We start from the raw sequence: 23345 nt of genomic DNA, 5'->3' as shown, positions 1-23345 counted from the left end.
CGGAAGTTAGGGCCCAAGGGGGGGCTCTGACACCCCGGAAGGTGGTTCCCTAGAGAGTGCGCAGTGGAGGGGGAGGATGGCCGCGTTACCCTAGACGCAGGCACTCCTGTCTGCACACACCGCGCTTTCACGTAAGTGTAGACCGTAGACATGTACAGGCGTGACTTTCCAAGATGAAGTCCTGTCTGGAGACGGCCGGAGAGCGAGCTTGGGGGAGTCGGGATGGGCTCAGAGCCTGTGGGGCTCCCTCCCCCTGCTGGCCAGTCTCCGAGAAACACTGTGAAACAAGGAACACCGGCCGCCTTCTTCCCAGTGGGGACAGCTAAGAAAGAAGCTGGCGTGTTAATGCGGTCTGGGCTCAGCATGGAGGGGGACGGTGCTCCCGCTCCCAGGGGACACCTCTGAACACGCGGCCTGAAGAGAGTCCGTCCTGCCTTCCCCGGGAGGGAGGCATCTTCTGGGCGGTTTATGGCAACGAGAACAGACCCAAAGGACGATTAGGGCTGCGTCGTCTACACCCTCCCCTGGCCTGGAGGCTTCCCCGGGCTGTGCTTGGGAAGTGCCGTGTGGCCGCACCCAAGGCTTGTCTCGGCTCACACATCAGGCAGGCTTCCCTTTATCCCACCGGGGGTGTTGGCCTCATTACCCATCACCCACGTCTCTCCTGTCCTGTCTCCTGCCCTGGGCAGTGCGCTGGGTCTGTCAGGGTTCTGGCCACAAAGGCTCAGGAGGTTCCTTACAAATGAAACCGGCCTCATCCCTGCCCCCGCCTCCCTCCAAGCCCCCAACAGGTGCACCTTCCTGCCAACTGCTCTCCCCGAGAAAGGCAACCCACAGCCCTACCCCCAACTAGCCACAGTAGCCACCAGACTGGAAGTGTCCCACGTGGAGAGCCTCCCGGCCAAACAGTGGCCGGACCTGCCCCGTTCTTCCATACTCCTGTCCAGCCGCCGGCCCCTGCCTGGCTTGCCCTCTGCTTTCTTAGTCCTGCTTGTTTAGACAGACCCGGGGATGCCAGGAATGCCCGCCAGGTTGAACCCTGAAGGGAATGTTAGGAATGAAAGAAAAAAAAAAAAGCTGACCCACCAAGTACAAAGGGTATGTTTTTATCAAATATTGACAATTTCCAGTAGTCTAAGGAGCATGCTGTCCGTGTCTGTGCGGAGAAGCTCACTGGAGAGCTCTGGCCGTGGCCGGTGGTGTTGGCTCGGGTGTTGGCTGGTGGCAACTGACCAGAAGTTTCCTTGCCTCCAAGGAGAGATGCCCTCCTCCCCAGTCGGCTCCAAGTCCGGGGAAATTCTGGTTCTCGTTTTGGGGCGGGAAGTGGAAGGTAGCAGTGGGTTTGAAGTGTGAGGGGTAGACGGACCCTCAAGTCCAGCAGAGGGACCCTGCCTCGGCAGAGACAGGGTCTGGAGCGCTGACCCCAAAATAAACGTGTTTTAGGTCACAATCACGGGGCCGCTCGTTGCCAGGAAACAAAAGACATCGAAAAATACTTTTTGGCAGTCCGTCAGCGGAGGCGATCCTTGTGTCCTCGGAGCATCTCGCTTGGGAGCCGCAGAGCCCGGAGGAGGACGCACGGACGGGGCAGATGGGGAAGGCGCTGGCTCCGGGGGCCGACCCTCCCCCGCCCAGATCGCGTCCAGACGCGCCAGCCGCTGTCCGGGAGCCGCGGGGTGGACCTCGCCCCTCCCCCGGCACAGCCTGCTGGTCCTGCCTCCAGAGGCAGTTTGTGAAAAGGAGGAAGAGGAGACCCCGCGAGGCTGCCCGGGGACCCCGCCGCCGCGGCCCTCCCGGCCCCTCAGTTGATCTCGCTCTCCGTGAACTCCTCTTTGATGGACTGTTTCCGGGACTTGCAGTCCGGGAGGTCGAAGCCGAAGTCCGCCCACTCGTCGGGCCCCGGGCCCCCGCGGTTGGGGATGGTGATGGTGTGGCGCACGCGGAAGTGCACGGCCTCCATGACCCGCTGCCGCTGCAGCTCCCCGGAGCTGCCCACGGCGATGGCGGACGCGTTGCTGCTGGAGCGGATCAGCTGCTGGGCGCCGTAGTCGTGGCTCTGCTTCAGGTCCTGCAGGCCCCTCCAGATGGTCATCCGGTACTGGTCCGGGATCTTCAGGGCCCCGAGGTCCTGCAAGAGCCGCAGTTAGGGCCCCCCCCCCCCCCGCCCCGCCCCGAAGGCGCCCTTCGGGGACCTGGCGGTGGGACAACGGAGCCGCCGGCGCCGCATTTGCCAGGTGACCGGGGAGCTAAGAAGCGGCGTGCGCGCGCGCGCGCGCCCCCGTGCAGGGGTGAAGTCATTCCTGGGCTCTGCGACACCTCCACTGCACACCCTGGGGGCTGCCGGCCCCTGCGGGGACCGGAGCCTACCATCAAGCCCCTGGGGCCTTCCCGCACCAGCCAGGCAGGCGGGTCACACGGGGACGGGGATTAACATGCACTGAGCTGGGCCAGCAGGGGTCAGTGGGGATGGGGGAGGGGGAGGGCAGCGGTGGACACAGCACATGGTCACGGCTGAGCGAGTGGCCCCAGCGCCTCGGGCAAACTGCGCCCCTCTGGCCTGGGGCCCTGGGTGGGAACAGAACGGCAGGCAGGGAGGGGGGGAGGGGGCGGGGGCTCCCGGGCTGGAGTGTCCCCTGTGGCCTCTGCCTCTCTGGGCTCTTGAGGCCTGCGTGTCCCTTGGCTAACGGTACATTACAGCTCAAGGCAGCCCTAGGCTGCGAGCAGGTGCGGTCTTCCGTGGTTTAGGAGGGGCTCAGTGCTGGCACTGTCCTCCAACCCAGAGGTGAGCCACGGCTGTTTGGTCACGGTGCCCAGATGCTTGTAGCCTGGCACAATCTGACCCCAGGATGTGCGGGTGTGACTTGTCTTCTTTGGGCCTCAGTTTCTCTTCCAATAAGTGGCACTGAGACGGGCCAGCTCCAAGACCCTTCCGGCCTTGACCTTCACAATTCTGGAGAGTTGGAAATAGCCTGTCCCCCAAATCAAAGGCAGCCGGGCCTCTGGGTGCGTGAGAGCAGCTTCACAGCCAAGTCCAAGTGAGCGGCCCGCTGCCAGGGGCCCCGGGCGGGCGTCCCGTCCAGACACTGCCTGAGCAGCTCAGCTCACCCACGACTTTCTCTCCAGAGCTGACTCCATAGGAAGTCGGATGAGAGGGAGTTGGTTGAGCTCAGTCATGGGAACAAGGGTTTTCCAGATTCCCCCCCACCCCCGTGCCTCCCTCCCTCAGCAAGAGCAGGAAAGAGTGGCCCACAAAGCGGAGAACCGCTCTGCCCTGGCACAGGGCCCTGGCCTCTGGGTCCGCGGGCGGGGTCCTACCTCTATGGTCAGATTCTGCAGGTGGTAAATGTTCTGTAAGCCTTGGGAGGTGAAATACTCGATGCAGTTTGGACACCCCAATCCTGTTAAAAAACTGCAGAGACAACGTGGGAAATAAAGCGGCAGTAACTTCCAAGCCCGGGGCTGCTCTGTCCGGCTGGGAGCCCGGCGGGGGCGAGGTGCTCACCCCGGGGCTCAGCCTCCACGGAACCCTGTGTCTGTGCTTCCCCCGGCACCTGCTGGACTCTCACTCCTGACCTCTCCTCCGCCCGTGTCTGTCCTCGTGGTGGCAGAGTGGATGTGAGGACACACAGGACAGCAGGCAGGGACTGCCCGCAGGGCTGGGGGCCAAGCTGGCCGGCGGCCACGAGGGGCTGAGGTCAGTGGGTTCGAGGCAGGGCCCGGCAGCAGCCCACGTACCTGACCAGGCTGGGGTCGGCGTGGTAGGGGGGTGGGGTGCAGTGGGACCCCGAGACCATGGACTGGGCGCCGTGGCCGCTGTTCATCTCGCCGTTGGCTGGCAGGGTGTGGCTGTGGTTGTTGAGGATCCCGGGGCCTGGGCAAGTGGGACAGTCAGAGCTAGCTGGGCCGGGCCGCCCCCCGCAACGCTCTGCATGACCGGGACCTCCCTGAGGTGGGCGATGGACACGGGGGGCTGTCCGTGGCTGTGGCCCCCGCCCGTGGGCAGGGGCTGCTGGCGGGGGGCTGCCCTCGAGAGCCCTGAGCTGTGCAGAAGTGTCTTGAGCTAGACCCCCTGCCGTGTGCCTCCCTGGCCCGCTCTGCGTCCCCACGGCCCGGGCCACTCACCCACGGGCCCCAGGTTGGGCCCGGCCGCCGAGCCGTGCGGGGGAGGCTGGCCCACCAGCTGGTTGACAGACGGCAGTTTGTTGACACCCCCGTGCGCTTTGTTCATGGGCGAGAGGACGGGCCCGTAGGACGCCGGCTGCAGGTGGCTCCTGCTTAGACAGCGACAGCTCTTGGTGAGAGGCCCAGGCGGCCACGTCCCCCTGTGCTCACCTCCACATGATGCCCCGGGCTGCTGGGGGCCTCCCTTCCCGCCCAGCACTCCCACCCACACCTGGGCCACACCCAGCTGCTGGCCGTCCCCTGGACCCGGCCTGGGGTGGGAGGGAGGGAGAGCCGGCTCCTGCCACCAGAGTCAGCCAGCGGGTCGGCCGTGCTCTGACCTGCCCTCCTCGCCTTCCTGTCAGCGGCCACTTAGGCCCCCCTGCGGGAGAGGTGGAGGGACAGCCCAGATGGCCACTGAGCATGAGCACGGGAGGCTTCCAGGAGGAGGGGGGCACCAAGCAGGGGAGCTGGATGCCCGTCCTGGCGGGTGGAAGTGGCCCCATACTTCCCACCAGGTGTTGGCCGGCAGGGGGGGGTGGGGTGGGGGCCGGGGCTGGGGGGGTAGGGGGTCCTGGGACCCAGTGGGGTGGGGTGCCTGGGGCTGGGCTCCCCAGCACCCCTTCTTCCCCCTTCCCCAGGAGCAGGTCTGGGACCCAGTGAGGACTCAGTGGGGCAGGGCGCCTGGGGCTGGGGGGGTAGGGGGCCCGGGGCTGGTGGGGTAGGGGGGGCCCTGGGCTGGGGGGTTAGGGGGGTCTCGGGGCTGGGGGGCTAGGGGGGGTCCTGGGCTGGGGGGGTAGGGGGGTCCCGGAGTTGGGGGGGTAGGTGTCCCGGGGCCGGGGGGTTGGGGGTCCCGGTGCCTGGGGGCATAGGGGGCCCGGGGCTCGGGGCGCCGCACTCACGGCCTCTGAAGCTGCTGCTGCTGCTGCCGGTAGGCGTCCACCAGCTGCTGTGGCACCAGTTCCATCAGCTCCAGGCTCTCCTTGACCTTCATCAGGATCTCAAAGTTCTCTCGGCCCCGCACCTGAGCACACACCGGGGGACCCTCTGCACAGGTGCTCGCGCAGCAAGGCGCCCTTTCTTCCGCCGGGCTCCCCGGAACCCCTTCTCCCCCCTTCCCCCCTCCCCGGAGCAGGTCCGGGACCCAGTGAGCGCCCACCATTCCTCCCCTCCCCGGGGCTCTGCACCCCCAACAGACGTGGGGCTTCGATCGTTCTCGGAGAACTAGAACATGCGACGAGTTGGTGGCCCGTGGCGTCCTCCCCGGCCGCCCCAGCCTGGGCGTCACAGACGGAGGACACTCACGTGCATGTAGTACACATCCTCGTCCCCGTGTCTCCTCTTCTTCACGTTGGTGCCCAGGGCGGGGACGGCCGGGGGGCTCTGTTTGAAGGCTGCAAGGGGAGGCAGGGGAGGCAGGCCACTTGCAGATCAAGCCACAGGACCCTGACACCCAGCGTGCGGCGTGGATGGGCCCAGAGACCAGTAGCCCATTCAAGAGGGGCAAACCCAAGGCGGGGCCCACGCTGGACGGGGCCGGAGCCCTGGCAGCCTCGTGGCTCACGCCCATCGAGGCACGTTCGGACCCAAAGTCCCAGGCGGCCCCCACGCCCCAGCCCAGGCCACTCACCGCGCTTGCTGCCGGCCCCATTCTTGGCCGCACTCTCGCTCAGGGCCTGCTGCTCGCGGTAGTGGTCCTCGTCAGCCTTGCGGTCTCGGCCAGGACAGGCGCAGATGCGGCCCTCGAAGGACCTGCGGCCCAGCACCTGTCCGCTGGCGGGGCGGGCACGGCCAGAACCGTGAGCCTCGGGGGCCTCCGCCACCCACCTCGGCCCCCACGGCGGGGTCTTGAGGAGCCAGGGGACCGAGGCGGAGCACCCAGCCACTCTGAGACACCAGGTCCCCTGCGTCCTCCCAAATCCCAGGCCCTGCTCCGGCAGCCCTCGCAGCCAGGGGGAGCCCTCCCTCCTGAAACTCACCTCCAGCGCCAGCACCATTCCTCACCCTGCCCCTCTGCATGCCGAGCCCCCAGCAAAACCGCCCCAGGTCCCCGTCCACCCCTCTCCCCCCCACCACGAGCCCAGCAGACTCACTCCCGGGTCTCCAGGGTGATGATGATGAGGATGGGCCTCCGGTTCATGCCCCCCACACAACTGCTGTTGCACATGAAGTTGTACAGGATGGTGGTAAATTCTGTTCCCACCTACACACGGGAGAGGGAGAGGGGAGGAAGCGGTGCTACCCGCATGCAGGCCCCACCCTCCGCGGCGGGTGCTTCTGGGCCAGGCCCCGACTCTAGGTGGGCCAGGGGGAGAGGCAGGCCCCTGCGCTGTGGTCCTCTGGCATCCACCCGTCTACCTACCCATGCGCCCCTCCATCCACCTCCATCCATCTACCTTCTGTCCACACACCCATCCATCCAACCATTCACTTGCATGCACTGACCCACCTCCATCCATCCATCCATCCATCTATCCATCCACCCACCCATCTTTCCTTCCATCCATCCATTCATCCATCCTTCCATCCATCCATCTTTCTATCCATCCATCCACCCATCCACCCTTCCTTCCTCCCATCCATCATCCATCCATCCATCCTTCTATCCATCTGTCCGTCCATCCATCTATCCATCCATCCATCCGTCCATTCAACCATCCACCCATCCATCCATCCTTCCATCCATCTGTCCATCGTTCTATCCATCCAGTCATCCATATAGCCACCATTGTTCCTTCCTTCCTTCCTTCCTTCCTTCCTTCCTTCCTTCTTCCTTCCTTCCATCCATCATCCATCCATCCATCCATCCATCCTTCCATCTGTCCATCGTTATATCCATCCAGTCATCCATGTAGCCACCATTGTTCCTTCCTTCCTTCCTTCCTTCCTTCCAACCACTCATCCAGTTACCCCTATCTATCCATCCATCCACCCATCCTTCCATCTCCATGCATTTACCTTCTGTGCACCCACCCATCCAGCCAGCCATTCACCTGCATGCACTGACCCACCTCCATCCATCATTCCTTCCTTCCTTCTTTCCATGCATCCTTCCTTCCTTCCTTTCTCCCATCCATCCATCCTTCCTTCTTTCTGTCCATCCATCCATCCATCCATCCACCCATACTTCCTTCCTTCCATCCATTCATCCATCCTTCCATCCATCCATCTTTCTATCCATCCATCCACCCTTCCACCCTTCCTTCCTTCCTTCCTTCCTTTCAACCACTCATCCAGTTACACCTATCTATCCATCCATCCACCCATTCTTCCACCTCCATCTTTCCTTCCTTCCATCCTTCCTTCCTTCCTTCCTTCCAACCACTCATCCACTTATACCTCTCATCTACCCACCCAATCATGCACTACACTGAGTGCCATGCTCTGTGCTGGCTCTCGGAGGCCCAAAATCCTGTGGTCTGGTTGCCCCAACCACGTCTCCTAGCATAGATTGGAGGTCAAGCCCTGGAGGCTGGGTGTGAGTGGGCATGTGCACAGGTCTCTGTGGGCACAAAGGTGTGTTCTGCGTGCTGCAGGCTCTCATGGGCAGAAAGGTGAATGGCACTGCTCTGGCAGAGACAGGGACCAGAGCCATCTGAGTGGACCCCCATCTCCAGCACATGTGTCCATTTCCCAGGCAGTCTGTGGACAGCTGCACAAGGAATCCAGGGCTCTTGACTCCTGGGCATCCCAGGACCACAAAATGGGCAGGTGTCATGGTCTCCCTGGGTCAGGATATAAAACTCAGTCACTGGTTTAGGCAAACCTGGACTTTCACCAAACTGCTGGCACACAGAAGCCACCAGGGGGCAGGAGAGCCCTGCTTTCCTGGCAGGTGAGGTAGGGCAAGGGAGGAGGGAGTGCAGGGTGGTCACACCCCTTCCTGGGGGCTGGGGGTTTAAGGGGCCAGGTGCAGGGCTGGGGCCTGGGGGTCTGGGGAACTCACAGTTTGGGGAGTCTAGGGGTCAGAGCCAGGTAGAAGAAAGGTGGGGCTCGCTGTGCCCCCTCACCCGTGGAAGCATGGCCCACGGGCCCAACTGGGGCCCACCCCCAACCCACCGTCACTGCTCAGCCCCCCACCCCCACCTGGCTCCACCCCCAGCTTCTCTGGCTGGGCCCTCACAGCAGCCCCAGAACCTTCTGCTGCCTTCAGGTCACAGCAGAGCCCCGCCCACAGCTCTCCGCCCCGCCCACCGTCCACCTCTGGCCTGGACCCTCACCTCCAGGCCTCTCTCCTGTAGCCAGAGAGGCCGAGGGGGGTCCCACCTAGACCTGCACGAAGTGACCAGAAACGAATGCCAGGCTCCAGGGGCTGGGGGTGGGGGCAGGAGGTGAAGAAGTTGCTCCACAGCAAGACTTAACCCGGAGGCGCTGGGGACAGTGGGTTGGCCATCTGAAGTGACATGAGTGCTCCGTGACCGGACCCTCACCCTCGTGGCTAACTGCAGGGGCCCCCACCTACCTGCGGGGGCTCGTAGGGAACCATGACACTCTGCCTGCCTGTGACAGGGTCGTCCACGTACTGTGAGAGATTGTTGCCCTCCACGCGGATGAGGTGGCTGGCCGGAGCAGACTGTCCTGCCGGGAGGGGGGATACCGCTTCAGGGGGCTGCCCGGCCGGGGCCCGGTCACCCCTGTGCCAGGCACATCGCAGCAGACTGGGGACCGCAAAGGCCAGCCCCACCAGCCTGGTGGGGCTCGGGCCACCAGCCCTGATGCCCTCAGGGTGCCTGGCCCAGCATCGCTGCTGACCACTGTCCCCTGGGCACCTGCACCCCAGGCCCCAGGTACAGCTGGGAGGAAAAGGGGCTGGGGCGGGGACTTGCCAGGTCCACGCTGTCAGGCCCTGCTGTCTCCAAGCACGGACGCCCGAGGCGAGCCCTCCCTCCCGGGGTGCCCTGGCTGCTGGGCACGGGGCCGGCCGGGGGCCTCACCTTCGTTGAAGTCTCGCCCGAGCTCATGGTTGGGGCAGCGCTTCACCACCTCAGTCACATGCTCTGCCTTCTTGTAGACGGGCATGGCCCGGACGACGGTGCCCGGGGGCGGCGGGGTGGACACCTTGACCTGGATGGGGCACGTCTTGGCGATTTGGCAGTAAAGCTTCTTTAGCAGCGGGGAGTACTGGTGGGGGTCGGGGGGCAGGGTTGAGGTCCCGGCTCGGCGCCCTCGCTCCGCTGCACCCCACCCCCAGCCAGGAGTCTCGCCCCTCCCCGCGTCCCCTCGCCCACTCGGCAGCACCGGCCCCTTCGGGCACGGAGAGCAGACGGATTTCATCCCACCATCGCTGGCTGGAGACGTTGGCACCATTACGTCCACCTCACGGGTGAGGCCAGGAAAGGCCGGGGAAGGGGGAAGCTGATGGAGAGTGGGGGCTGGGAGCCAGGGGTGCCCTGTCGAGCCCGGCTCCTCCCCACCCACAGCCCCATCGCTGTCAACCGTAGGCCCCCAGGGCCCAGCAAGAGCGCTTGCAAAGCCTACCCTTTAAAAATAGGAAGTTTTATAGTGTTTTTCAGATATGTTTCTCAATCGAGTGAAGAAGAATGTGAAACATTGAGTCTGAGGGGTTGAGCTCTGCAGCGTGGCATGGGCCACCGGGGACCTCAAAGCCCTAGTACCTGCAGCCCAGGGACCCTGTCCTAGGGAGGGTCAGATGATGCCCTTCCTGACCCTGGCAGGGGCCTCTGGGGGCAGTGGCCGGGGGACCAGGTCGCCCACCCAAGGACCCTCGCATGAGTTCACAGGAGACCCTGCTGGTGACCACAGGGGTAGCCACTAGTTTCCAAGCTGACTGACTTCTGGGCAGACCTGTCTGGGGCTCCTCATGCCTCCTTCCCCCAGGGACAGTGTTGCTGGTCTCAGGTTCCTGGCCCCACCCCACAATCTCCCTGCCCCCCCCCCCAAGTCCCCGGTGACCTGGAGTCACCCCAGACACAAAGTCCGGAGAGTGCCCCATCACACCCCACCATGGTGGGGTCAGAGAAACCGTACTGTACCAGGAGACACTGCTTCAGATAGGCGCCCAGCTGGGGTCCGGTCACCACAGGGGACTGGAGACCACAGGCTGGGGCTCACGGTTCACAGCGGGAAGTGTACCCACCATGCTAGAGTCAGGGCAGTTGAGGCCGGACACATGGATGACAGAGCCAGAGAAGGGGCAGGTCACAGCCCGTTTCTGCCAAGGAAGCTGGGGGGGCCCCCCCGACACCCTCACACTGCTAAGGTAAGGCCCCCACTGGCCTCCAGAGCGCCCCCCTCTGGCCACCAAGGGACACAATGGACCCTCAGCTACTCCAAGTGTACAAAAAGCAAGGGGTGGGAAACATAGGGAGATGGAACTTACCCAGAGCCCCAGAGCAGGGGGTCCCCGGTGCCCTCACAGCCTTTGGCCCCACAGTGTGAGCCATCCCTCCCCTGATGAGCTGACCGGGGCTCCCTCCTAGAAACACCCATCCCTGGGGTGGAGTTCAAGGCATTCTCGGGGTGTTGGACCTTGTTCAACTTTCCCTTGGCGCTGAATTCAGTACCCACCCCTCACACCGCCCGTCACAGAAGGAAACTGGATGCCGTGGGCTTCACGGCCCCCTCCCACTCGCCAGGCTCCCTGGAGCCCGGTGCAACCTGCCACCCCATACCTGGGACCCCCACCTCTGGCGAGAAGCAGAGTCCCCAGACCTGCTTACAGTGCAGGAAAGAATGATCACACACAGCCCTGGGGAGGGGGGGGGTTGCTGAGGCCCTTCTGGGAAGAGCAGAAAACAGGGCTCAGGGAGTGGGGGCAGCCTGCTTGTTGTGGGGCTCAGTCCTGCTTCCCAGGGGGTGACTGCTGACCTCCGATGTCCTCATCAGTGCAAATGCTGCCCCTTCACTCCCCGAAGCACCAGTTTGGGGGATAAGCTGGGCGCCCCTGCCCAGGACAGCAGCAGCCTGCCCGGCCCAAAGCAGACACCGGGTGCCCATTCGGCACCCCGCTCTCTTGTCGACCCACAGTGAGGCTTCAGAACAGGTCCCCGGCTCTCAGACAAGTGTGCAGGTGGTTTCAGGCAGGGAGCTGCCAGGCAAGCATCCTGGAGGCCCTCGGAGAGGCTCAGCAGGAGAGCAGTCACCCAGGGGGTTTTCCTGATGGAGGAGGCCCCCCGGGAACTGTGAGCCCCGGCTGGCCTGCAGGGACCCGAACAGAACCAATGATAGGGGCAACCGGGGTCCAGAGGGCCATCCCTGCAGCAGTGTTTGTGGGGTGCCTATCGTTTGCCAGGCCCTAGAATCACGAAAGAAAATGGGCTGAGAGGCCCCTTCAGCCTTCAGAAGAATCTGGACTCACTGGAGGCTCCCGCCTGAAAGCGTCAGGAGGAGAATGGCCTTTGAGGCCTGGCCCCCAGGTTCTGGTGCTTGTCAGCGGGATGCTATACTCCACTGGACAGACCTCTCCCAGGCTGGGCAGGCGGCCCACTGGCTGACCACACTTAACACCCTTGAGCCGTCCGGCCATGGCCCAGTGTGCAGTGTCACTTCCAGGCCGGATGGCTCCCCGCCCCTCTGCGAGCAGGCCCTCCAGTCCCCTCTCTGGGGCGACTACCCAGCGGCTCCCATCAGTCAGTCCTCTGACCTCCTGATCCCTCCAGGGCCTGAGATGGGGTCTGTTGGCCCCCCAAGGCCCAGGGGCCTTGGCTCATCAGCCAGCAGGGAGGGAGCAGGACTCCAGGTGCAGCCCCGCAGGCCTGTCCTGACAGTGGGGCGGGGCTTCAAGGCCCCTGACCAGCGGAGACTTTGTGAGCCCTCCTCTGCAGGCCCTGTGGCGGGCGGGGTGGGGGCGCCCCTTCGGTGTCCGTGTCTGGGCGTCGGACCGAGGCCCCGAGGTCCGGGGGAAACGCAGGGGCGCGTGGCCGGCAGGCGGGGATGGGGGCGGCCGGGGGTGCTCTCCGTGTCAGGGGGCCGCAGGAGGTCCCAGGAAAACGCAGGGACACGTGGCCGGCGCGGGGTGGAGGAAGGGCGGGGACGGAGGGGCGCGCGGAGGACGCCCCGCCCTGGGGAGGAGCCGCGGGGAGCTGTCCGTGGTACCCGCGCCGGACCAGGCTGGGCTGGGAGCGCGGAGCCGCGTAGGGTGGGCGAGGAGAGAGGGCCCGCTTCCTCCCTCTGCGTCCCTGGCAGGGCCACCCCCAGCCTTGGGCCTGGTCCCACTCCCCACAGGGGTGTCCCTAGTCTAGTGCCACCCCAAGATGATTGATAATATGGCCGTGGGCACATACACCAGCCACCCCACCCCTGCGGGGATTGAAGCCACGAATGTCGAGCCCGGTCCTGGTAGAACAGCGAACTGCAGGCTGGAGGGATGCCTTGAGGCTTCCCTACACTTGGTAGCATGTTGCAGGGGCACAGCTGCTGGGCTACAGGGGCGGGAGGGGGGCCTGGAGGGGGGTAGGCGTGGGGTGGCCTGTGTCTAAGAAGGCGTGAGCCCCCACCCCCCAGCCAGCTCCTTCCCTCCTCCCGCAGCTCCTGGGACTCAGGCATGGGCAGGTGGGGAGGAAGACTCCTGGGTCCTGCCTGGTCCACAGAGAAGGTCACGTGAAGACGCCTCCTCTCCCTCCCTCTTGCCTCTCCTTCCCTAGAACCGCTAGATGGATGTGTTTCAACAGATTCTGAGCTGATAAAATCTTATTTATCTTCGGCTGTTGACACAGAGCCGTCCAGACTTGCCTACCCCGAGATGCATGTATCCCTTCGTGTTTGCAGGAAACGGTTTGCCCAAATGCTGGTGTCTGCCCATCCCTGCCCTCCCCCACCGGACCCTCCCCCCATTAGAGTCCTCGACGGGCCCTGTCTGGCTGGGAGCCCGGGGCCTGGCAGGGCTGGCGCGGGGGTGGCAGGCGAGAGGGTGGCGGGTGGCAGGCGAGGCTCCGTGGCTGTTAATTTCCTCGCACCCGCTCCCCGGCAGCTGGGTGCCCGGCATGGGCAGGTTTGGACAGGAGGAGAGTGGAGAGGTGATAATAGGTTGTCTGTCATTTTCCAGGGACGTGTAGCATCTTGCAAACCGCAAATACCGTTAACCAGCTTGGGCGAATCTGTTACAACAGATTCTGGAAGACGGGGCCTTGAGGGGGGGCTTTTATTTTTTTAAATGATTTTTTTTATAGCCCACTTTTATCTGCTTGCCGCGTGTGTGTGTGTGTGCGTGCGTGTGTGTTCAGAGCCACATTTCTCTCCTCTCTCAGGTTATGGACCCCTTTGAGGACCTACCCAAGGCCACAGACTCCCTTCCTCCCTAGAGAAACTCCCACAAGAACACTTACCAAGAAGCTGTGTGGGTTCATAGGGTGACCCCCAAGACCCACAGGGGGCCTAGGCCAACAGCCCCCATTGACAGCCCTCCTGGGTAAGGAGGGGCCCCGTGAGTGACACAAGCCACATTGCCACACCCCCTCCTGGTGGCCTCCCCTACTCCACGGAGAGCTGCTGGGACATGGGGTGACTCTGACATGTCAGGGAGGTCTGGGCAGGATAACAGGGAGGGTGCCAGCCTGTAACCATCACCCCAGCCCGTTTCAGAGCACCCATGGACAGAAAGGGGCGAGGGTCCCTGCACAAGGAAACCCACAGCCAACGCCCCACCTTGGCCATGGGCCTGGTGGCTGGAGGGGGCTCCTGGGAGCTCCTGGACGCCGGTAGGCTGCAACCGTGCCTGATAAAGAAGCCTGCCGAGAATCCTCAAGAGCTCCTGGCTAGGGGAGGAGACACACGCATCTGCTGACACCCTGCACAGGCTGGTCAGGGGGCTCCCTCGCCGGGAGCCCAGAGAAGGATAAAAGGGAGGCAGAAGCGGGCTTTGCGGGTGCCAAGTGACGCTGACCACTATCCAGGGGCATCTCCAGAGGCTGTGGGCCAGAGGCTGCCTACCTGTGAGAGGTGGGCCTGGGGCTGGCAGCGACACCCCTCAGGAGCCTGCCCCCCCACATCCTAGAGCCTGTTCCCAATCAAGGGAGCAGGAGCCCCTGGGACCCTCATGACCTGGAAGTACCATGCCCTGGGAAGTGGCAAGCATCCCCCTCAGGCATTCCCAGGCCACAGGGACTTGGGCCTACTCCGCCCTCCTCCCACACATGGCTGCAAGCCGGGAAGGATGTCTCTGGTGGCTTCTGTCCCGGGCTAACATCAGGGGTGGGAGCGCTGAGACCCCTGAGTCCCCTTTGTCTCCACCAGGCTAGCCCTGGGTCCAGGAAGACTGCCACTCAAAGAGGCATGCAGGGGGACGGAGCAAGGACACAGGTGCCAGGCACAACATGCTTCTTCCTCTGGCCTGGGGTCAGGGGCAAGGGGGCCAATGGGCGGGGACCTGCCCTTGGCCTCAGATACCCAGGCCCTGCCATCTGGCCTCCCCTGGACCCTGAGGAGGGGGCCTTGAGGATGGAGAGGGTAAGCAGGACGTGTCTTTGGGGACCCAGCTGGGCTTGCGGGGAGCCCCAGCCTTCCCACCAGGAGCCACCCTCCTGGCCAAGAGCACAAATGGTGGCCACGTCTGAAGCACCAGGATCTGCCTCAGCCAGGCTCAAGCATAGTTCCTCTGCCTGTGAACTTGGTTTCTGACTTTGCCAGCTGGAGAGCCCAAGCCTGTCTGTCCTGGCCTCCCAGAGAAGGCAGACACCCCACTGGCTGGCCCCATGGGGAAAACACTGGTAAGAATGCAGCATGGCTGTGAGCCAGACCAGAGAACTACCCGTGTGGGGACAGAATGAGGAGGCTGGCCACCAGCCCGGCTCTGCTCACCACAGAGGGTCCCCTCAACTGCCAGGGGAAAGATCCCCTATGACCCTTAACGCCCACCTTCCCCTTCTGAGCTGCTTGGCCTTGTCAATGCAGTGCTCATAGGGTCAGCCCGCCTGGGCAGGGTGTGGGGGCCAGCAGGCACCTTCTGCTCAGAGGATGGTCCTGGGATCCTCTGACTGCAGGCACCCCATTCTGGACAGGACTGCCAGTCTGGTGAGTGCAGGCACAGGTGGGCCGGCTCCTGCCCCCAGGGCCCAGAAGCTTCCAGATGGCCTGGGCCTGGGGCCGGCCCAGCTGCAGGTGGCTTGGGAGCGGGGAGGTTGGCCCGGCCGTGGCCACAGTGGGGACGGGTATTCAGGATGGCCTCGATGGCCCTGTGTCAGCTCCAGCTGGGGGCCCTGGGCACGGGCTCTCCTGCCTCTGACCTTCCTGCCATGGAAGCTACAGGTCAGTCTCCAGTTCAGGACCTCAGTTAAAGACCTGCCCTCTGGCCAGGCAGTGGTGAGCATGGTTTCTTCACTCTTAAGAAACTGCACCCTCTGCCAGCAGGACAGGAGCCCACAGCTTCTCCAGTGAGCTCGGGGATGCCCCGGACACGTGGGGATGGGCATTTTCCAGCTTTTAAGGCAATGGTTGGCTGGAATCGAAGATAAATACCCAGCGAAGCCCCGGGGGAAAAGGAGAGTTTGGGACCCTAAACGTCTGACTGCCCTGCAGAGGGCAGTGGCTCCTAGTGCCAGGTGGTGAGCATGTGGCACCCCCTCGTCTCATCCTCCCCAAGGCCCCGGAGGAGCCAGCTGGCTCCTCACACAGGAGGATGAGGAGGAGAGGGGAGGGGTTGCCTCGCCCCGGGGCACACAGCCATGGTGGACGAGGCAGGTCTGTAATCCCAGGGGGACCCTGGGCGTTAGGCCACCGCGGGATCCCCCAGCAACCCCTGAGCTTCCACTTTACTGGAGCTTGGAGTGCTAGTCACTTGTGCGAGGCGGTGCTCCTGCCCTAAGATGAGCCCGAGCGTAGCAGCCCTGTGGCCCTGTCCAGCCCGGGGGCCTCACACCTCACCCCAGCTCTGCCGCTCTCGGGTTTCTGCCCCCTCCTCTTCCTGGGGCCGCCTGGACAAATACACGGACCGCCCCTGCAAGGCGGGGGTGGGAGAGGCATGGCCAGGGGACTTCTGGGGCCTGGGGTCCATGAACTCGAGCCCCGCTTCCAAAATCCTGACACAGATTTCCCCCGCAACTGACCACTGAAAAGCTTCACTGGTCGCTCAGCAGAGACCCTTGCCCAGAGTCCACAGGACGGGGGCGGGAGCCTCAGGACCGCGCGGCCTCCTCAGCCCCGGTTCCAGGAGGAGCTGTCCCCCCTATAACGGCAGCTACTGATGCTGGCTGGGCAGCCAGGGCCCGGGAGATGCCCAGGGAGAGGCGAGGAGGGGCTGTTCTCAGGCCCCGCTCCCGACTCCCCGACCCCCGGGCCCCAGCCCCGGCCCCACTCGGCCTCCAAGGCCAAGTTCTGCGACCTCCAAGCGCAGGGGCCCCAGCGGCTGCAGAGGGTGGTGAGAGAAGCGATCCCCAGCTCAGGCCACAGGCTAGGGCGCCGACACCAGCCAGGGCCAGCCGGCAGGAAGCGGGTCCCCGCCCCAGGAGCTTTGCACAATGCAGGCAATCACGGCCACTTCCCCTGTTCGCTCCTCATTCTGTCTCCACCACAGACACTGAGAGCTCTTCCCTCGGCCTTAAATACGTGTAACTGCTTCTGGTGCCAGTAAAAGGTATTAATTCCACTTATGCATTCCATAAACTTTTAGGATAACGCAATTGATACTGTGATCATGTCGGGACACATCCGCTATTATTTTCCTGCTCGCAAACCTCCGAGGGGCTGGAAAGTTTTCTCCCGAATCCATTAGTGTTGACTCAGCCACATTCTGCCAGGAACCCCATGGAGAACCTTTGTGTCTCCCGCCTGCCTTCCACAGGAGCCTCCTCGGCCAGGAGGGTGGCGCTCACGCTGCGTGAGCTGGCTGGCCCCCAAGACGGACAGACTGACGCTCGTGTGTGGGACGGCTGGAGGTCATTCAGGGGGCTGTGTCCAGGCCCCCCCGGGGACTAGCTGAGCCCTCACGCCACGTGCACCCTCACCATCACGCCTCACGCTACCCAGCTGGGCCGGGGCTCCGACTGTCCCAAGCCTCTTGCCTGACCTCGGACCCCCCTACCAAACCCCAAGGACACCCCTCTTCCCTGGCGAGGCCCAGCCTAGGAGCCGGGGGAGACTGAGCTGGGCTGGACGGCATCCAGATGCCCCTCTCATCGGCTGCTCCTCCAGGCTCCTGGGACCAGCCGTCCTTGTCACCGCCAATCCCTGGGGGGCTGCGGGGTGAGAGTGGCCGTCAGGGCCCAGAGGCCAGGCTGGAGGGTGCTGGGGAGGGCTTGGGACAGCGACAAAGGCACAGTCACTGCCATCGCCGGCCGGGCTCCACCGTCCACCGGTCCAAAGAGCATCAGCGCCCCCGGGTGCCAGCCTTCACTCGCCGCCCTGACCTTTTCGATGTAGGTCTCTCCTTGACGCCCCCAGAGCCCCGAGGAGCGCCAACACAGGACAGGCCATCACCAGGACGGCTCAACAGCAGCGATTTGTGGGGCGCTCCCCGGGCTCCAGGCCCCGTTAGAAGTGGTCCCAGGAGGCAGCTCATTTGTCCTGTCACGACCGCACCCTCAGACCCAGGCCCAGAGCAGTGCAACAGACCCGAGACCTGGACCCTGCCAGCCAAACTCCCACCTCGGCCCGTCCCTGGCCCCCAGTTTATAATCTTGGAGGCTGAACACACATCCCTTGTCTGCTCAGTTGTGCTTGACCCGCCGGTCCTGGCCTGTGGGCGGGAGGGGTTGTCAGAACCCTGGGTCGGGACCAGAAGAGGCTGCACATGTGCACATGTGTTTGTGTATGCCTGTGCACGTCTGCGTGTCCCTGTCTTCACGCGTGTGCAAGGTGTTTCCGTATGTGCATCCGCGTGTGGCACGCACGCCTGTGAGCTGAGGGCTCCCCTCGGTGCCCAAGGAGCATGGATGTGAGATGTGGGGGTGCTCGCAGGGGGCCTCGGCCAGGCACAGGCCAAAGACCCCATTAACAGCTGCGGTCCCTTGGGGACTTGGTGAGGGTGTTTTTTCCGAGCGGGGACAGGAGTGAAGGCAACAGTCAATTTGGAATTGTACTTGAGAAAAATATGAATTATCTATCAGTTACCAGGCATCCGGCACGGCGGGAGCCACGCACGGCGCGGTGCGGAGCCCAGACAGCGCGCCCGGGAAGCAAGTCCGGGCAGCGCCCGCGCAGCCAGACCCCCAGAGCTGCGAGCAGGCGGGCGGCCGGGCAGTCCCCGTCCTGCACCGTGATCCCGGGCAGGGAAAGGAGCCCACGGGGGGTCTTCTCCCAGAGAGCCAAGGTGCCAAAAATCTCATTATCAACGTCTGTCCCACCTCCACCCCCTGCGCTGACGAGGTCTGGGTGTGGGGGGGGACCGTGTGCGCCAACAACAGCACCTCCTTCTCAGAGCAGCCACGCGAAAGCAGAGGGCCCAGACAGGGAGGTGGGGATCGGGGCTCGGGCACGCGGGGCAGGGTTGGTCAGGGCTTGTGGGCAGAGCCGCTGGGCAAAGGTAAGCCCTCCCCTGCCCTCTGGTGTGGCTGGCCGGGGCAGGCCACTCCATGGGGCCACTTAGGGGCAGACAACTGTGACCCAGCCATGGGCTTTCCACCCTTAATGTCACTCCCCTGCCAGGGGAGGTGGGGACAGAGGCCCCAGGTGGGGGGTGGGGAGGGGGGGACAGCCAGCCGAGGCGCAGCCTCTGTCCCTTCCTGAGGACCAGCTCAGACCATCCAAGGCACTCCAAGTCCCCCAAGACACTGCAGAGACCCCTCCTGCCTCCTCAAACAGTGGAGAGGAAGACAGCCGGGACCCCCCTCCAGTGCTTGCCAAGATTCCTAGGGGTCCGGCAGCTCAGGCTTGGGTGACAGCATTGGTGCAGGAGGCTGGGACCCTCCCCCGAGAGGCTGCAGGAAGGGCTTGGGGAACGGTATGAACGTGGAGTAGGAGTGGTAGTGAGCCTCCTGTCACCAGAGGTGTGCTAGTGTGGGGATGCCTCAGAAGCCTCCTGACCTGGCTTACAGTCACCCAGTCAAACCTCAAATCGGGGTGGGAGGACCAGGACCCCGCAGGCAGTAAGAGAACCCTCTAGCACCTGCAGCTTCAGAACCTCACCCAGGAGGACCAGCTCTATGGCACCCCATCCCCAGTTCTGCTGCTAAGGTGACGCACTGCTCCTACGGTGCCAGCCTGTGCTGCGTGGGCAACAGCCCTTTAAGCCTTACCACCAGCGACAAGGAACACTGCAGGAAAAAGTCGCAAATGAGGAAAACTGGGCACCCACGGGGTGGGAGCCCCAGACCAGCGATGGGTCAGCAGCTGGGGCGTCAGGGGGAGCTGTGACTTGGAAGCCAGACCCAGACTGGCCCCTGCAGAGCCTGACCAGCTCCCTGTGGTTCCACCCCACCCCCACCCGCAGAAGCACGAGAAACAGCCCAGCAGGGCAGTGGGGATCATGGGACCCCTCCCCCCCCTTAAAGCAGCAGAGCCCCCGGGTCACCTGCTTGGTGCTCCTGAAGGGACACAGCCACCCTGCCTGGAGACTTCCCTGTTCCAGGGTCCTGTTTCCATGGACTGGGGGAGACCATGGAGCTGCTGTCCCCTGCAGGAGGTGACGCTGTCCCGTGGCCAGGACCCCCTAGATGTGTCCGGGGTAGGTACTGGGCAAGGCTCTCTGTCCTTGTCCTGTAGCGGGGGGACAGGTGACCTGCCAATGCCCTGCGTGCCCTACCCTCAGAGGAAAGCCTGTGGTCCGTCCTGGGGATCTCCGGGTCCCTGCTGCGTCCCTGCCCCCGTGGGCATGCCTGGCAGCCCCTTCCTCTCGCAGCCGCAGCAGCGCGGTTCAGCGATTAGGACCGTAACCCCAGTGACCCCACGACCGGGAAGCCGGCCACGGGGTTCCCTGCTGGCCCTTACTAACGGCGTAACTCCGAGCGAGCTACGTTCCCTCCGGTGCCTCCTTCCTTGGCTGTAAAATGGGACAATAACATTCTATCTCGTGCGTTGCTGGGTGGTTTCTAGAGTAAACTCGAAGCACCGGTGGGTGTGCGGGATGCCATCCGAGCTGGCAACGTCCCCACCAGGGGCCAGGATGCCCCCAAGCACGGGCGCCAAAGACCCGAGTCCGCACAGCTGCCGACCCAGCCCTGACGTCCCGGTCTCACACCCATGCTCACAGACGACAACCCAGAGACCGTGCGGGCACAGCCCAAGCCCGCCAACCGCCGGACTCCGGACCTCCCCGCCGCCCCGCACCACCCGCAGGAAGTGGCCTCTGCAGACCCCGGGGGGGGGGGGGGGCGATCCACGCGCCTCCTGCTCACCCAGGACACGACGCAAACCCCACCGGGGTGCGGGGACGCCTGGCGGGTCTCCCGGAGGATGGTCTGCCCCTCTGGGGCCCCGCGGAGGCTGGCCGCTCTGGCCGCGTCCATCCGAGGGGTGGGCACGCCCAGACTGCCCAGCCCCAGACCCGCCTCCTGCCCGACGCTCCTCCCGGAGGCGGCCGGGAACCCCGCGCGCGCGCGGACACCCGGCCGGCCGCCCGGGGCGATCACCCCTCCCCGGCCCGCACCCCGCAGGCGCCCCTGGGAGCGGACGCACAACTCACCGTCCAGGTGGCCGACTTGGCCGTGCTCGACTGCTGGAAGGTAACGTCGAAGTGGTGGGGGCCGGGGTAGTCGGCGTTGGAGGGGATGGCCGGTGCGGGCGACATGGTGTCGAAGGTGGAGCTGGGCTGCGCGTAGGGCGAGTGGGTGGGCACGCTGGCGGCGTGCTCCGGGGTGTAGGGGCTGGCCGAGGCCGCTCGGCTGCTCATCTGGTCCATGGTGCTGTTCAGCAGATTGAACTGGGGCTAACGTGGGAAGGGGGAGGGAGGGGGACACACAGTCAGGCTGGAGAGTGGAAACGCGCGGCCAGAGGTGTCCTGTTACAGGAGACTTAAAGGGCCAGCAGCTCAGTCATCCCAAATATTTCCCCGTCCCCCCCCCCCCACCCGACAGGTCACTGCTTGTGTTGGGATAAACTGACATATTCACCTCGCCTCCCCCCTCCATCGGCTCCGGGTGCCAGGGTTTCCGGGGCTCCACCAAGCACACCTGGAGGGAGCTGCTGGTGGGGGTGGCTCCCGGCCCTCCGGACCCTCTCACAGGCCAGCAGACTCAGCGGCACTCTCCAGGGGGCGGTATCCAGCCGGACACCCTGTGTTCCGGCCAGAAGCAGGGAGACCCCAGGCCCAGGGAGCCCGACTGTGGGAGAGGCGGGCCCGCCAGAGGGGGGCCCATACTCCCCTCCTACTGGTCGACACCCGAACCCTAACCCGGGAGCCCAGCCCCTCCCCCCCCCCCCAGGAGGAACAGGGACTCTAGGCTGTACTGTGTGTGTGCACCCCCAGCTCACCCCCTTGGGGTCCCGGGACCCCGAGATGGGCCAGCCCCTGCCTGGGGCTTGAGGAGGCCCCAGCAAGGGGACCAGCCCAATCTAGGGCAGATCAGACTCCTCCTGGAGGGCCGGCAAGGAAGACGCCTTTCCCAATCTGGAGGCTTCGAGCGGCAGGTGGGCTGACAGAGCAAAGAGCAGCTGCTATTGGCCAGAAGGGCTCCTACCTGCAAACCTGTGAGCTGCTCTCTGTGCCAGGATGGCGGCAAGGTTTACTGTAATCCTCTCTAGGAGCCCGAGGTGGACACTGCCATTATCGCGTTTCACAGACGGGGACACTGACGCACGTAGAGGGAGTGACCGGCCTGGGGTGAGGCAGTGGCCCCGAGAGCCCCGGACACGGGTGGGGATGGTGGGAACTGCGGGCGGAGGGCCTGGGGTCCCCCTGGGGGGCAGGGACAGACCAGCAGCAAGCATGGGGTGGGGGGCTTGCCCTGCAGCCCCCGCCTCACCAGCCTGCCTTCTCCAAATTGCAAAGCACAGGGGTGCATCCCCCAGGGGGACCGACTGTTCAGCCCCTCTCTGCCTCCTCCATCAGGAGAGAGGTGTGCATAACCCAGAGCGCCTCCAGCTCAGCATCTGTCTGGAAAGCACACGCTCCCCCATCGGGCCTGCTGGTGACAAGGGTCCTTGGAGCCTCTACTGAAGACTGCCAGTCTGAAGGAAGCTTACCACAAGGGCTGATGGAGCACAAGAAGGTGACAGGTGGCCATGGCTTCGTGGCTCCTGGAGCCCAGGATGCTCCAGCCCCCCGGAGACAGCCACCTGAGCCCCCACCCCACACCCCCCGGCTGAAACTGCCATCGGACGGACCCCTCGGGCGGGCCTCAGGCCTTTTCCGTTTGGACCTCTGGAGTCGTGGCCCGCTGTGAACCTGGGGAAGGGCCGGCAGCGGGACAGGGGGGCAGCGAGACAGGGGACCCCTGCAGGGCAACCGCAGAGGCCTCCTTCCCCGCTCTGGCTCCCCACAGCCTTCCGTGCCTTCACCTGTCAACCTGGGAGGCCCCGGCACCCAGATGAGCAAACTGTGGGGTCCGTCTGAGGGAGCAGTGGGACACAACCATTCCGGAGTCAGACACGCCCTACAGGCAGGGCCACCAGCGAGGGCACAAAGCCAGCCACAGACGCGAGTATGCCTGCCGTGGGGTCCCCGCTGACGGCCGGCCGAGTCCAGCCAGAGGCAGAGCAGTTGGCCACCAGGGCCTGGGTGGGGCTGGGGGCGGAGGCTAAGGGGCAGCTGGTTTCCTTTGGAGGTGATGAAGAGGTTCTAAAATTCACCGTCAAGGCGGGTACACACAGCTGTGAATATACGAAAACCCACTGAATTGCACACTTGAAATGGGTGAATTGTGTGTCAGGTAAAATGTAAGTCAATCAAGCTGTTTAAAACAAAACAACTGGGGACCAGCTCCTCCCCTCTCCTGGCCCAGCAGGGGTGGGGGGCAGGGGCAGGGTGGGGGGGGCGGGGAGGAGAGCAAGCCTCCCCGCTCCACGTGGGGCCCCGGCCAGGGACCCCAGCGTGCCCTCACAGCCGAGGCAGCTGCTGTGGGCGTGGGCGCCCCGACTCCACACACTTGGCCACGAGAACATAAAGGGCAGAATCCAGCTCATGATTTCACGTTCAGCACGCGCCGGAACGGGCACCGTTTCCCATAAGTGAGATAAAGTGTTAAGTTACTTCCACGGGTTGCTTTTCACCGTTTGTTTTTCGACGTGGCTGCTGGAAATCACACATGCAGCTCACAGCCATCTGCTCTGGGCCGGGCCAGGGCCCAGGCCGCCAGGGGCTCACGGCATTCCGGAGGCTGCCACCTTCCCCAGCATCACAACCGCTGCAATCAGCAGCC

At 64.4% G+C, this 23345-nt stretch overlaps 1 protein-coding gene and 1 long non-coding RNA gene across 4 annotated transcripts in view; one reads left to right on the top strand and one right to left on the bottom strand.

Annotated features, from left to right (window-relative positions):
• Positions 1 to 1090: 1090 nt before the first annotated feature.
• The window catches only part of TP73 (tumor protein p73), a 60720-nt gene continuing 38465 nt past the window's right edge, over positions 1091 to 23345 (bottom strand). The window contains exons 4-14 of one of the 2 annotated variants that reach the window (XM_043573613.1): positions 20672 to 20914; positions 9096 to 9282; positions 8624 to 8739; positions 6255 to 6364; positions 5792 to 5934; positions 5467 to 5555; positions 5064 to 5185; positions 4123 to 4271; positions 3736 to 3871; positions 3316 to 3409; positions 1091 to 2128 (exon numbers count right to left, since the gene is read on the bottom strand). In XM_043573613.1, the coding sequence (XP_043429548.1) occupies positions 1802 to 2128; positions 3316 to 3409; positions 3736 to 3871; positions 4123 to 4271; positions 5064 to 5185; positions 5467 to 5555; positions 5792 to 5934; positions 6255 to 6364; positions 8624 to 8739; positions 9096 to 9282; positions 20672 to 20914 (1716 nt within the window). In that variant the 3' untranslated portion in view covers positions 1091 to 1801. Of the gene's footprint in view, positions 2129 to 3315; positions 3410 to 3735; positions 3872 to 4122; positions 4272 to 5063; positions 5186 to 5466; positions 5556 to 5791; positions 5935 to 6254; positions 6365 to 8623; positions 8740 to 9095; positions 9283 to 20384; positions 20503 to 20671; positions 20915 to 23345 lie in introns of those variants that run through there. The other variant, XM_043573614.1, reaches the window with a different exon arrangement.
• Positions 20601 to 22828, top strand: LOC122479850. 2 transcript variants are annotated; one of them, XR_006296447.1, is made up of 3 exons: positions 20601 to 20711; positions 21063 to 21615; positions 21730 to 22828. It is a non-coding gene; the product is annotated as an uncharacterized LOC122479850 (long non-coding RNA). The 2 variants fall into 2 exon arrangements; XR_006296446.1 differs by having other exon boundaries at positions 21063 to 22828.

This window comes from Prionailurus bengalensis, chromosome C1, assembly GCF_016509475.1.
Source record: "Prionailurus bengalensis isolate Pbe53 chromosome C1, Fcat_Pben_1.1_paternal_pri, whole genome shotgun sequence".
In the NCBI taxonomy this organism is placed as follows: Eukaryota; Metazoa; Chordata; class Mammalia; order Carnivora; family Felidae; genus Prionailurus; species Prionailurus bengalensis.
The sequence above is the reverse complement of the archived record's forward strand: the minus strand, read 5'-3'. Positions and strand labels throughout refer to the sequence as shown.